Source organism: Festucalex cinctus, chromosome 1 (assembly GCF_051991245.1).
Source record: "Festucalex cinctus isolate MCC-2025b chromosome 1, RoL_Fcin_1.0, whole genome shotgun sequence".
NCBI classification, from domain to species: Eukaryota; Metazoa; Chordata; class Actinopteri; order Syngnathiformes; family Syngnathidae; genus Festucalex; species Festucalex cinctus.
In genome coordinates, this window is record NC_135411.1 from 53692924 (window position 1) to 53708766 (window position 15843).

Genomic DNA, 15843 nt, shown 5'->3' on the forward strand with positions numbered 1-15843 from the left:
TCTTTTTACTTGTATTTTAAATTCTGGAGGAGTTACTGTTTAAATTAGTGAAAGGTAGTGAAAAGATGTAGTCAGCACTCGAGGAGCAGCATTTTAGGTCCACTGCAAAGTCTTTTGAGACTTGCAGGATCAGCGATATACACTATCGGCATTTAGAAAGATGAAACGCAGCATTTTCTCACACAACAGAATACAAAATATGTACTTGTAAAAGTGAGAGGAGTTTCTTTTCAAAGTTGCCGCATGTAGACCATCATGTTCTGCTTCTCCATCTAATGGCGCCCGCAGCCTGCCTCAGCTTTAATCACCACTCTATCTCGTTAAGAAGAGTCAGCAAACAGCGAGCGGTCAGCAGAGGATTGGGGCGGAGAATGACTTATGAAATATCTCTGCAACAATACGCAAACGTGGTTTTTATCCCGCAGTAATTATCCATTACAAGTGTCCTGTCTGGTCTGTATGCCATTTTGACTAATGGCTCCTCCTGAGCAAATTGATGCTGCAAAGTAGGAATCAATCAAATCTTTAGGAATCTTTAAGTGGCTCCACACTACGCACCGTGTGGCTATCGTAGAGATGTCTCCCTACCGAGTATGTTTTTAATAGAATAGTTTTCGAGAGGCCTCGGGTCAGCAACCTGCTAATGAACAAAGCCTAGCGATATTGCTAACATGCGTGCTTGTGTGCTGTTTCTAATGAGGTCACGTCAACGACGCAGATGGTTCTTTGTTTCAGTGACAGTACATTTTGCCCCCCCCCATGGCAGTGAAGAAGTAAGACTGGTGGGGGTGATGTGATGGGAGGCAAATGACTATTGGTTAAGCACAATAAATGCCTTGCTTGTTAGGCAAAACTGCAAACATTTGCCTTTGATTTGACAAGCAAGCACATATCCAGATGTCGGCTTTTTTTCGAGGTTTCATTATGGGATCAATGCAGTCTGAAGGAAACTGATGATTTCGCCAAGTGAGACTGTGTGTCTTTTCAAGTGCAATGGAAGAGCAGCCATGACAAACAAAACGTTCCATAAGCCCTCCAGCCGGCTCTTTCATCCACTTTTATAAAGAGGAATGTTGTATAAAACTGGGTTTACAGATGGCAAGAAGACGCAAATGATATAAGATTGAGCAATAGTGGTGCTCGTCTTGGTGCAGCATCCTCAGTGCTCAGTCCAAAGTGCAGCATTTGACACGATTGATCATCATATACTGTTGAGATCTACAGACTTGGGCCAACTAGTGGAACCTCGAGTTCGAAGCAAACATGGTGAAGCTGCATATAGCTGTTATGCTGCACATAAATGGAATAAGCTGCCAACAGAAGTGAAATGCTGTAAAGTGTAAATGCTTTTAAATCCAGGTTGAAAGCTTTGCTTTTTTCCTCATCATGTTTTTTCCCTTTTAATTATTATTATTATTATTATTATTATTATTTTAAAAAAACTTCCTTACACTAATTTTTTAAAAAGTTTGTTGTATAATGTTTTGACATTGTCAATGTATTTTATTTTAGTACATTTTATAACCTACTTTTTTTCCTCTTCTGTAGTGTTGTTAACGGCTATCTTTGTTGATGTGTCTTTCCTTGTGTAAAGCACATTGAATTGTGTTGTGTATGAAATGTGCTATACAAATAAATTTGCCTTGCCTTGCAAAACAATGATAAAGTTATTTCAAACAATGCTCAAAAGTATTCATAAAGCGGACTTAATCCAGCAGCAGAAGCTCTGCGGTCGTTTAAATCGTCAGATGAATCCTGCAAAAAAGAAAACTAACCCAAGACAATTTCTTTATTTATATAGCGCTTTCAAACAGCAGATATATGTACTCCCCAAATAATGTCAATGTATTATTATTATTATTATTATTATTATTATTATTATTATTATTATTATAAATTATATCCTGTGTGTCCCCCATAAATAAAAATAATGCAATTAAAAATGTGTAATGCTGGATAAATGTAAGAAAAATATAAACATATAATAAAATAAATATTATAATAATAATAACAATAATAATAATTATAATAATAAACTCAGACGGATAATACAGGTTTTGCATTAAAGAAGACAATCATCCGCATACGTATTTCAACCACTCAAATATTCTAATCAACCCCAGAAAAAAAATAAAAAATAATCCACGGTCCTCCGCATAGTAATTTGAGACCCACCCAAATGTAAACTAACCAACATAAACGAAGAAGAATTAAAGTATGTGTCTGTGGTTCACACCATCTGTTTCCAATGAATACATCAGCATGGGTCATCTGTAATGCTTTATAAGCACGCCAGCATTCCCTCAATAGTACGGTTTTGTGCCTAAACCCTCAAAAGACATTAATCACCCACTCGTCATAAATACGTGCTAAACATCCACATCGAAAGGATCCATATGTGGCATACACCCACTGGACACTTTATTAGGTACACCTGCGCAATACAACATCCATTATGGCCAACGCAAATATCTGCCTTTGTAAATACAGAGAGAATAGAGAGCGAGTTCTAGTTGTGCTGGTATTTGGCAGTTGCGCCACAATTTTTGGTGTGTGTGCATGTTTTTGTTCTGCCACTTATGGTTTCCACTTCCATGCGACATAAAACGTAATTTGCTGCCAAATTTGTTTAATATTACTAAGACATTGAGTCTGACATATTGTCGCCCCATAACGTTGCATGTGCCCATAGTATTTCGCAGAACTCTTCGGTTTCTAGTCCCACTTGACATGAACTGTAATATACACCTAACATTGTTTAATATTATTACAAAACATCATTGCCCATGAGATGTAGTCGCTCCACAACATTGTTTGTCCCATGTTACTCCAGATGTGATTTCCAGTTTAACTGGACATAAATTGTAATATACCATAAAGGTAATAGTTTTGTATATTAAAAAAACTCATTCACTGCCAGTCATTTTAGAAAATTTTAAAATTGTCAATACTCACGTAATATTACATTCAATAATTATATATGAGCCGAATCTACCAAATAACAGAATAGACTCCTTACTTTTTGTCCCGTCCCGTTCTTTTATAATTGACAGTAGAAAAATGTTGGTTTTCCAAAATACAGCCATTTCTCCCATGGACTCTGAAACTGTGTTTATTTCCTATAAAATGGGGCAATGATGTCATCTACCGGTGGTTGGGCATCAGTAAAGTTGTTTCCAAGTTTGATATTTACAGTGGAGCATGCTCAGATTCGCCCCCATTTAGCACCGCTCTAAAAAATACAATTGACAAGTATACTTGTCAAAGGCAGTGAATGAGTTAAAAAAAAAAAATTACAATTTAAAAAATTTATTTATTTTTATTCCCCCCCAAAAAAAGCTTTGAATCAGACGTCCTTACACCAAAATGTTGTGTATCACCACTTATTCCATTTAAATTTGACCCAAATTAATTTGATATCGTTCCAGTGAAATCCCACCTACTGCCCGAAGCCAGCTGGGATAGGCTCCAGCACCCTGCGACCTTGTGAGGAAAAAGCGGTTATGAAAATGAATGGATTATCCAATGAAAGTGTTGGCTCAGAAATGTAAGTTGCATGCTGTGCATGTGCATGTTTGTGTTCCCACGAGCTATAACCGATTTGACAGTAGTTCACCACATTTTGCTAAATTGTCCGATACATTACGGTGTAGTAAAGGTGTCCTTCGGCATGCTCTATGCAGCTGCTAAATGGCTTTGTCCAAAGGTGGGAATACTTTGGGATACAAGAGGCTCATGTTTACCAAAAAAAGTAATTTTCTGTGCGTCAGTGCACAGGCAGGTCAGCACGCTAAATGAAAGCATGTGTGATTGTTGTTGTAGCGCACGCTTCAAGTGTGACAGCGCTTCACACAGCTGGACGCCATCGCGCCTTTTGCTTTTTCTTCCTTCGAGTGCATGTTTTGCATCTTGCGCTGATGATGTGTCAATATTTTCAGTTATGCACCGTAATCACAAACCCGGTTGTTTAGTTGTAACGGGTATTGAGGAGCCACATGCTGCTTCACAAAGCCAGTAACTTTTGCTTGCTGAATTTAACGCATTCAAAAAAATAATAAATCAAATATGGGATTTTAAAAAAAAAATAGTTATATTGATAACATTTTCGCATATCTTTAAATGTGAGTTGAGATGAGTTTGTGTTTTTTTTTTGTTTTGTTTTTTTTTACTATGTGGAAACACAAGAAATTGCTAAATCTTATACCTGACTATAAAAATAGAGTTAGTTTTAACCCGTAGGCAGTATTGTGACCCGTTTTGGGCTTTTTGGTGGTTCTGACTAAGTCATTTCGAAATTAGATACTGACTATGGGCTACACATATAATGTAGCTATTTGCATATCTCCAAATATTAATGAAAACACAAAATATAAATAAATGTACATCTAAAGACAAAAATGGGGCCACCTGAAAAACATTTTTTCCACATATCTCCAAATATTGGTTGGGGCAGTTCTTTTTGCACAAACAAAATTAAACTATCCATTTAAATACAAAAATAGACCTTTTTTACCACAACCAAAAAAATATCATGCTTTTTTTTCTTATCTGGAAATATAAAAATAATAAATCACACATCTTTTGACAAAATCTGACCTCTCTTTACCTAGAAATGAGAATGTATTTTTTCTTGATCTTCAATTTTCGACCTGTTTTTTGTAAAAGCACAAACAAATAATAAATCATACATCTAAAAGTGTAAGTAATTTTGCTCTAATAATATAGGTTTTTTTGCATATTTTTAAGTACTGATTTTTTTCCCTGATATGAAAACACACACCTACCATTAGATTTTTCACGCATCTCCAAATTTTGTGTGGATTTTTCTTCCTCTAATCTGAACTACATATTTTTTCTTTGGTTTCTGCTGAAACATCAAATCACAACATGTGATGTTGATGTATTGATACGCACCACAATGCCTATTATATACGCTTACGTACTTATACCTGAACTACACACTGTTGTGAGCGTGTGTGTTGTACTCGGCTTTTATGTCATTCCAATTTGGGCGGGTGAGATCAGGTTCACATGTACTTGGAACCGACCAAACATCTGCAACCCCGTAGGTTCTATGTTCCCACTGTGATAAGAATGCAGCGTGTGTGGAGGTGGATTATGCTGACTCAGTGTGATGAAGGACATCTTGCTTTGTGGCTTCATCATCTTGATTGAAACCATTTGCCGTGCCGTCCCCTAACTTGACACAGGCTTTGACGATGTGTCAGCACATCGGCTTTGGTTACCTCAAGAAGGGATAAGTTTGTTTTAAAGAAGACATGTTATTTGTAGTTCTTATTACAACACTTCCCAGGTGTCTATATGAAATGTGGGACATGATTTTGTTAAAACATGACAAGGATGAAGAATAGCAGAGTTGCCTCGGAAGAGCTCTTTGCACATGGTTACAGGACTGTTTGATTCATCTGACTCATCTGGGTTGACAGTATTTTTGTTGAGTCCGCTAATTCGAGTCAGGCAACTGATTCAACTGGATCATCTGAGTCCACTGTGTCTCTTGAGTACTGCTAAATCAAACCAATCGACAGAGTCATCTGAGTCAGTGGTGTTTTCGGGCAGGACTGTAACTCAAGTTAGTGAACCAACTCATCTGAGTCGTTTCTTGAATCAGTCACCAGAGTCAGCTTTGCAGGAGTTGTCAAACTTGAGTCAGTCTTCCAATCCATAGTGTTTCCATCGTCAACTGAATCAGTGAACTTTACGAGAGATCATCTGATTCGGTGGTGTTTCTGATCTGTCCGCTAACTTATATCAGTCAGCCAATTCAACTGAATCACTTCAGTCTGCAGTGTTTCAACAACTCAGTCACCTGAATCATCTGAGTCCAATGTGTTTCCACAAACCTAACTTGAGTCATTGATCCGATTAATGCTAACTCAAGTTAGTCAGTTCAATTGGATTGTCAGTCTGAGCAAAAGTTGCAAATTGTGAGGTTTTGCACAAATTTAGAGCTGCAATTTGTGGCAAAATCCTCAATAGTACATCTGCAGCATTTAATGACCGCCATTGCTAAGTACGGAGAGCTGTTTCTAATATTTTGGGCCTTTAAACACGTGTTTGTCGTTTGAACTGTGGTTTGGCCCGTCGGACTCTCTCGGAGGTTGTGGGAATTCTCCCAAAAAGCCGAGACGGAGGAAAAATGCGTGTATGGTGTTTTTATCCCATTGTTGGCTCGACTTTTCACTTTCGAAAAAAAAACACAGCCGACTCATTATGCAAGAACCTCATCTTTTTTTTATTTATTCTACATCTCAGATTTCATGAGCACACTGTATACATTTTTTTTATATCAACTCTAAGAAATTCACATTTACACAAAGCATTGTACATTATTAGTGTGTCAGTACAGTGACAAATATCCCTTTGTGGTCATTAATAATTCTAATACTGTACTATGAGAGACAATCACAGTGAAGAGTCACATGACATGTTCTATTTACTCCCATCCATGTAAACAAAATGCACATTCAGCAAAAAGAGGAAAACAAACTACCAAAAAAAAAGACAAAGCTCGCAGGCACTGCGGTGCGATCGTCTAATAAGTGCTTCAAAAACTATTGAACAAAAAGAATGTCTAACACAAAGACCTGAAAAGCATCAGTGGTAAAACAATCACAATTTTAATGTACTGTAAAATGTCACCTGGTAGCATTAGAGATTAACTGTGACCGAGTTTTGTGATTATTGTGTTGTTCGGTGAAATTTTGCGTGGATGTAAAATTCTGTTTGTTTTCCTTATCAAATTACATTGATGCTTATTAAAATAAAGATGTTTTGTTTGGGAACAGGATTACATAAAAAATCTTTACTATATGCTTTCTACATAGCTGTGTGAATATGTAAGGTTTGGCTGCAGATCTGGATAAAAAAAAAAGGTTTTTAACGTTATGGGCATTTTTCTTACCAAATTGAAATGTTTGGTGCTGTACGTTCCAGATCAAGACTTTTATGAACACATCTTATTCTTTTTGTGTTTGTTTCTTAGCAGAAATACGTGAAGAAAAAAATCATTATGGATCTTGACAAAAAAGGGTTGATGCAGGATTTTTATTTTGTCAAATTATCACTCAACTGAATGTCAGTTTAGAGATAGCAATATCATCGCCTTGGTTGTGTGTTTTTGAATTTTTCAGATGGGCAGTCAATTTCCAAATTGTGATTTTTCTTGAATCCAGGTTTTGTCTTCTTATGTTGAAGAACTCAAATGGAACTCAAATAGGTTATCTTCTGCAGTATCAGACGATTGACAATCACCACGTGACGATAATGACATAAATCTCGTCACTTGCGTACTGCTGCCATTTTGGGTTCACGTTATTACCCCACAAGCAGTCACAGAGAGATGACGGTTTATTTTGAAGCTATGGGCAGCATTGTTTTTTGTTTTTGTATTTTTTAAGCTGGGCTCTCCACTCAACACTGTAACAGCTTCTGCTTGAATGCCACACAAGGATGTGGATGAATCACGCCCACGCTGCCTCTCAACAGGAGTGTGATTCATATCCTCGCCTCGCCTCGTGTGTGCGTGCGTGCGCGTGCGTATGTCCGTGGCCTCTGCTTGTTAGCCTCCAACTTGACCACAGCCATGCATGAATCACGAGTCCATATAAGAAATAACGGAGCAGAAGGTTAATGGTATGGAGATGTGAACCATTTTATGACTCATACTTTTGTGTTAGCTCACTATTCAGAGCTCAATCTCAGCAGTGCTGGCTAGATTGGATATGACTATTTACAGTATTCCCACAATGTATTGCGGTTCTTTTGTGCCCGACGCACTTTTTAAGGGATCACTCTATATTAGTTATTAGTTATTTTACATGTCAACAACTTTGGCACAATTTAGCATTGGCCGTCTGTGCCACTAGGATGAGTTGGTTGTACAAAATCATCTTAAAATGGCCGCCTCAAACCAAAATGGCAGTCTTCCTGTGTCTTTCTTGGTGTGGCTTCTTGAGGCTTTTTTGTGGGTCTAAACTGGCTTCCAGGGCTGAATTTTCATAAAATTCTGGTGGATACTATAGATCCAAATGTAATTTTTAAACAAGGCGAGCCTAGAATTTTTGAGTAAAACCCTCATAATGACAATTTATTTGGTGTCGGAAAAGTCACGTCTCCTGTAGGAATGTAACGATAGCCAAACATCATGATATGATATTATCACGATATGACGGTCACAATATGCTAATTATCGCAATATTGGGGGGGGGGGGGGGGGGGTATTTAAAAAATATTACAATATTGTAAAAAACAAAAAAACAAAAAACAAAAACAACAATGCATATAAAACACCTACAATCTCTAATAACAATAGTGAGGCACTTACTTGCCTATGCAAGCACACACAAGCAAATTAGGTTCCCCTTCATCTGACAATTAACATAGATTTTGAACAAAGAAGGCCAAAACAACCCTAATAAAAATTAAATTGCACTAATAAACTAGCCACTAGAGGGTGTTCGAACTGCACAATCAACCTGACTTTTTGAATAGATGTGTTCCTTTTAAATATTGTGAACATGACGACGACGATATTGTGGCAGTTTTAATATCACGATATCACGATATTGCCCTCATCGTTACATCCCTACTCTCCTGTCTCCCCAATGACAAAACCTGCGCACCACCAGCTTAAAATCCATTTTAACATACATCACTGAGATAATAAAAGGTATTATACTACCAAAAAAATATATATTCGTAAAGCCTTACCTTTTATGGTGCAATTTTAATCTTTGATCTTTAAAAGGTAGCTATTTATATACGTCACTGAAGGGGTTCACATTAAAGTGATAAAAGGTTGCCTGTGAAGTGCTTTCATATCAGTGCGTCCATACAGTAAATGTCAGCAGCTGCGAGTGTGGATAAGACATTGAGAATGTCATAGACACACATACGCACACCTGACGAGTGGGTGAAGGATGGCGCAACCGGGTGGTAATTGCTACCTGCCTGTAACCACGTCTCACTAATGGGCACCGCATTATCGACGACGACCGCCACAGGTTTAACGCCTCGTTGCTGTCAATCCAACATAGAGCACAGCCACAAATTATGACTCGCTTTTGAATTAGGTTGAACTGGCTTGTGAGGTCTGCCCACTAAAGACAGATTTTCCAATAAATGTTCTCTGTGTGAAGGCAAATTGTAATATGACCTTTTGAAGGGGAATAACAGAAAACCATGACCAGGTTGGTGAATTTTTAGCCTTGTCCCCGTTTTTTTGTTCTGTGTGAAAAGCACCAACCCGGAATGCAGGGTTGAAGGCTTTTCTCGAATGTTCCAGCTTTTCTTATAGGATCAGACGCAAGGCAATAGATGTGTGAAAGCTGAAATCTGGGGCTGGGATTTGTACTTTAGCACTGGATGCTAAACTTCTCCTGCCCAATTTTGCAAACAAACAAACAAACACAAAACAATCCCAGCTTTTCCACGGCTTCTTTATACTCTTCTTTGTATTCATCCAAGGTAAGGTTAGCTGCATGTTTTGTAACTATAACCGAACCTGTGCACAATTTCAAAAAGTTTCACAATCAAAGATCAAACGGAGTCCTTGAACACATCCAGTTCACCTTCCGAGAGTCCACTTTATTTAGAGCAAGATGTTGCCTTCAGGATCTTTGCTTACGTCATAGGCTTCACTGATGATGTGTCAGGTCAGCAACAACAGACCCTGCTGAGTCAGCGCTACTGAAAAATGAAGCTGGACCTTTGCTGGAGGATGGAGTGGAGGAGGTTTAGCAGAAGTGGTTCCGTCACCACAACGACGGGATGCTTGTGGAAACAAGAGAATCTGAACAAAGATGCATGAGTCGCACCTTGCAGGCACCGGTGGGTTTCAACTAAGGCTAATTCCTTGCGCAGCGGACAGGAAAAAATGGAGTTAGTCGGGAAAATGAGCTTGTTGGGGGTGTTTGCTAAGATGCACTTTTTCTTTATCTACATAAGTCAATACGCTAAGAGTCCAGGCACGTGGTTCTATGAGACTCCGCATGCAGGGATGAAGAGTCAAGAAGAAGTCCGTCTACGGCAAGTCTTGGGGGCCAATTCCAAGTCCATGTGGGCCCCCTGCTTCTTTCTTGAATGAAGGAGCACCATTTTAAGTGGTCTTCCTCCTCTTCTTCTTCCTCAGACTTCAGGAGGAGGCGTGACGGGCTCGGAACTGCCGTCCACCCTCACCACTGCAGGGAAGAGATTGGAGAAAATGTCAAACTCTAGCTAACATGACATGTCACTAATTTGTGCTGATATTTTTAATCAGACCTTTTTGATACACGCTGAAACATTTTTCACAGCTTACGGTCACTGCAGTTTCAATATTTGTCAAACTGCCGCCGTGATTCAAATCATATTGTGATCCTTCACTCAGAGAGCTTTTTTGATTGATTTCACATGGCCAGAAAAAATTACGGAGACCCAGAAGTATGAGGTTATGTTGACCTTCAATTCAAATGTCCGAAGAAGTATCATGACTATATCATTGCTTACGTAGCTTTTTTGTTGATACATTTTTACCTGCCTTCAAAATAACATCAAAAATATTCAATCTGTTTTAAATTAATGCCCAAAATGCATCATGAGTCTGTGATTTTTATTTTATTTTTTATTTTTTTCTTACAGCTAGATAATAGGGCCACAACACTAGCAAAATAAAATGAGAAATTGAAATTGAGAAATTTTACTTAGGGGCCCTTTTCTTCTTCTTCTTTTTTTTTTTCTAAGTATGAGATACTGTCGTTAAAAAAAAAAAAAAAAAAGACGAAGAAGAAGAAGCCCAAAAAAAAAAGTGATTCCATTAGTAGTGCTGTTGCATTTTGTTGATAGTCAGAACAATTAAATCAGAGAAGGTGGAGGAAAAAACATACAAATAAGCATGTTTTTTTTTTTGTACATTATGTCACAATACTGCGGATAATTTGGTACTGATATGAACAAAAACTTAATGTAAACCTTGTGCCTTTTTAATCTTAAAAGCTTGAGACAAACTGTTGGCTAACCTTTTTCTGATTAGAGTAAAAGTGACTTTATCCAGGATTGCACAATCAGGATTTTTCGACCAATCACAGTGAATTTGAAAAAAATTATCACCAATCAATCACCAATAACTGTTATATTTATGCTACAGTCGACCATCGCCAAGGATTGGCCTGACCCACGAACAGTGAAAAACCCCACGTTTAATTTAATGAATGGAAAAAAAATCTTCAAAAAACATTAACATGGAATATAACATGTAATGTCTTATTTCACGGCGCCAATCAATGACATCACAAGGGTCGCGGGGGGTGCTGGAGCCTATCAGCTGGCTCTGGGCAGTAGAAACCCTGAACTGGTTTCCAGCCAATCACAGGGCACACAGACACGAACAACCATCCACACTCACAAGCACACCTAAGGGACAATTCAGAGCGCCCAATTAACCTGCCATGCATGTCTTTGGAATGTGGGAGGAGACCGGAGTACCCGGAGAAGACCCACGCGGGCACGGGGAGAACATGCAAACTCCACCCAGGAATGGCCGAAGCCTGGACTCGAACCCGAGTCCTCAGAACTGGGAGGCGGACGTGCTAACCAGTCATCCACCGTGCCTCCAAGCTGATCATCAATTTTGCAAAAAGTGCAAAATACCGGCTGATTCCGATCCAGCCGATCAGATCGGTGTAAATGCTAATTGCTGGAATATTGCATAACTTTTCATATTTTTTTTTATGTACTGATTTTTTTTATATACTTCTTCCCATGTGTAAGACAGTGCTCCTTTGTTAGCCTTTGCACTATGTACGATTGTTCTAGTTACGATATTTTGTCTAAAAATATGACAGTTTTTCTCTTCCTTTTCCTAATTGGAATTTTCATCATAATATTACAGCTAAGAAATATTAAAACAATTTCCTTATAATTTATTACTTGTATCATATTTGTGTGACCTTGGTTTCCCTTGTTATGTAAAGTGCCCAGTCTTTCCCCAAGGAGGCGCTGTGTTTTCACTAGCTCTATTCAAACATGACCAAGTGGCATCATTAGCCGAACAAGGATGAGATTCCAAAGCTGCTTTTTCCCACAAACCTCTTAACCCGCTTTGCCACCAGTGCCAGTGCCATGGAAACGCCTGAGGATGAGGAATGTAAGGCGTTCTTTATCAATGCTGGCTTTTGCCAAAGAGGAGATGCAAAAACCATAATAATGTGTGGAGGCTGCTTTTGTTTGCTTCACACGTACATTGTCATTCATTTGTCCTCACCGATGAATATACTGGAGTCTTGCATCGGGTCCTTGAAGGATTAAAAGCATAAAAGACCATTTACGGGTGTTTTCTTGTGATTCTTTTGTGTCTACCTTGGAAGCTGTGAAATGTGCGACTTTCATTCGCCCTTAGCTAGTCCCTGTTGGTACCTTTCGCGCAGACAGGAACAAGGTGAAGAAAGCTAACTGATGGAGGTTTTGTGTCTTATGGCCACTCTGAGTCATCCAAATTTGCCGACATGCTCGCCCCACACGCAATGAGGAAATCCAAGTTCCTTCGCAATTTAGCGCCGTCCATCTGTTTAGCATATGGGGTTAAAATTTGCTAGCAATTGGACAACATCTCGAGCACGAGTTTACTTGTGAAGGGAGAGAGAAAGAGACTTTATGTAGTTTACTCATGATCGACGAAAGTAAATGTTGCTAAGAAAAACTACTACATGGGTGAATTTTTTTACTAATGAGTAACGGATGCTTCAAACTAAGATGGCAGACTTCTTGCCATTTGTCTTTTTGGGCATATCTTTTTGAGACGCTTTTGTGGGCTTATGATAGACATACTGACCAAATGGGCTCTTTGCACAAATCCACTGCTTCCTGAACTCAACACCATTCCTTCGTTTCCTGTCTTTTATGAGTGGACAAGCTGATTAATCCAGGTGTGCCTGACCTCAGTAACTACGACGACGTTGGCCAGACACACCTGGATTAATCAGTTTGTCCACTCAGGAAAGACAGGAAACAAAGGTGTGGTATTCAATTCAGGAAGTAGTAGAGCTGTGCAAAGAGCCTATTGCCTGTTGCTAAACTGCAGCAGGCATCAGGTTTCGGAATCTATGTTGATTTTGTGTTTTAGTGGAGAAATAGCTAAATTTGCCTCCATGGTTTATCTACAAGCAATAACATAACGTCAAATAATTCACAATTTGTATTTCCCTTCTGTTGTGGTTCAAATTTAATAGCAATCGGACAAAATCTCTAGGAGAAGTTTTTCTTTAGAGGACCCCTGGAAATGGCCAAATTGATCCTAAAATGGCAGCTTTTCAGGCCTGGCTTCTTCAAACTTTTTTTGTGTGCTGATCAACTCGTGATAGACATGCCCGTCAAATTTCACATTACTAAGTGAAACAGGCTTTGAGGCCTCCTATGAGCTCACCTTTAAAGGACCCCAACAAACAGCCAAAATAACCTCTAAATGATCCTTTCAGAGCTCAATTTTACACTTCCTGTGTCTTCTCTGGTTTGGCTTCTTGAGCTGGCGAAGTGTGGTATGATGGCCACTAGCAGTACTCGTGGCTCTTATTAGTGGTATGTGAAAGGATAACTGAATAAATACAGATGACATTTTCAACATAAAACATAATACACTAAAAAAAAAAAAAACTCTTAAGTATCTCAAAGTGTCACTGTCTTAAACATACTTTTTCGGAAACTACTGTCTTATCGTCATGGTGGTACTTGGCGAGCTAACTATTTTTCTGATGTAAAAAGTTTTGAGAACTGCGCTACATCATTTTTGTGTGCATCATAATAGACCCACTCACCAAATTTCACATTGCTATGTAAACATGACTTCAGTCTTAAAAATGTGGTTTGGCCTGAGAATAATGCGAATGACAAAGAGAAGCAAAGCTATTGTAAGAGAGGCACTTGGCACTTTGTGCTCAAGCCTGAGCAATAATAAGAGCAACAGTCTGACTGCACCATCCTGACGATCAATGCAATCCACCTCCGAGTGGCTCAATCAAAGAGAAGCTTTTGTTACGCACTGTTTGGCTTTTTCCCCCCAGAACCGTGCTTGCTGGCTGACAATAAAAGTGAGGCTTTCAGGCTAAGAGGAAACAATACACTTGCCTTTTATGATTGCGGCGCATAATTAAAGTACTACATCATATGTTTGTCTCTCTGGCATACTCTCTTATTGTGATATTATTACGCTTCAGACCCGTCAGGGATATATACTTTTTACTTTATTAATTTAATCAGTGAGTTATTTGACAACATTTTTTCTTCAAATGTTAGAGTTAAAATGTAAGATTTTGTTCTGATCGGCTGCCCATGGAGAGAAAAAAGCAGCACAGTGAGTGAGTGAGTCATCGTTTGTGTGTGTGTCTGTACCCTTGCAGGACACAATATTAGGTACACCTACTACTCTAAATGACAGCCAGTAATTGAAGAGCTGTGAAACCAAAGTACAAAGAAAAAGTTGATTATATTGATTGACACTGTCAGAGAGCTATTCATTAATATTGGTTATTTTTACAATTAGACAACAACTTTTTACTCAATTATGTTATTCTTCTGTACTTATTATATTTAATACAGTTGATGCCGCAATTTGCAAGTAACTGAACTTGTTTCAAATTTTTCTCGATACAGTTTTTGCACCACTGTATAATGAATGTGGTATTAGCATTGACTGGACAGCTAATCCCGTGGAGCCTCTTGCCTCATTAGCGGCTGAGAGCTGTGACAGGACGTACCACAGTTAAGTCAGTTTAGTGTTTAGCATGTGCTAATTGGCAATAATGCTGCTGGAAGCCATTAAAAAAGTGAGCTGGCATGCTGGGTCGGACGATTCTCTCATGCTCACAACTCCAAATAATAGGAACAGACCACAGAGTGAACAATATGATAAAAACCTTCATTGTAAATGGTATGCTTATGTCTTCAACCCCTAATTTTCAAGCTTAATTCTATAGTTTGAACCCCTTACTTAAAACACTGTCCATGGCTTGAAACCTCGACCTTAATTCTGGTTTAAAATGTTAATTTGAAACACGAACCTAGCTTTATACCCAAAGCAGTTGGAACCCTAACTCTGATATGAAATCCTTACCCTTATTGAAACATAATTGAATTCCTAATTTAAAACAATAATCCTAGTTTGAATCATAATTTGAAAGCATAAATTTGTCCTGAGACCTTAACCATGTGTAAATGTGCATTTGGAGCCCCAATATGTGATGTGCTTTGATGGCCTTGTAAGGAGGAAAAACACTATATAAATGAACTACCATTTACCAGAGCAAAGTGTAGTTTGAGTTACATTCTTAACACTGAAACTAGTGCAATCCACTCATAAGTTAAGTGTATTTTGGCAGAATTAAATGTTTAGCACTGACACTAGTGTAGAGTACTTCCAACACTACTAAGTAACACTTTGAAAAGTGTCAGATTTACACTCATTGGTGTGGACACATATAAACACTTTTCTAGTGTTAGATTTAACACTGTCACTAAAGGTTTGCGCAGTCTTTGCGCGGTGCTAACTGGTAAAGATTGAGCAATCCGGGAGCGCCTAATGCACTGGTGTGCCGGTGTTATGTGCGCATATGTAAATTAGGTAATTTGCATACATTTGACGCAAAATATGCCCACCCCAAATGCAAATGAGACTCATTGATATACAACGTCTAATTCACTAACGCCAGCGCTAATAGCAACACGGAGTTTGCGTGACGCAGGTAACGTTTTTCGGAAAGCATGTATTAACCTGCCGCACCCTCGATCCGGGATCATGACAGCAGTGCATGGTGGTATGGAGACACATGGTGCATGTCCCGCTCTGGCTAATCA

The 15843-nt window shown here is 38.7% G+C and overlaps 1 protein-coding gene across 1 annotated transcript in view; it reads right to left on the reverse strand.

Moving 5' to 3' along the window:
• Positions 1-8279: 8279 nt before the first annotated feature.
• ngfra (nerve growth factor receptor a (TNFR superfamily, member 16)) overlaps positions 8280-15843 on the reverse strand; it is a 40402-nt gene continuing 32838 nt past the window's right edge. The window contains exon 6 of the mRNA XM_077494343.1: positions 8280-10202. Within this exon, the coding sequence (XP_077350469.1) occupies positions 10150-10202 (53 nt within the window). The 3' untranslated portion in view covers positions 8280-10149. The remainder of the gene's footprint in view (positions 10203-15843) is intronic.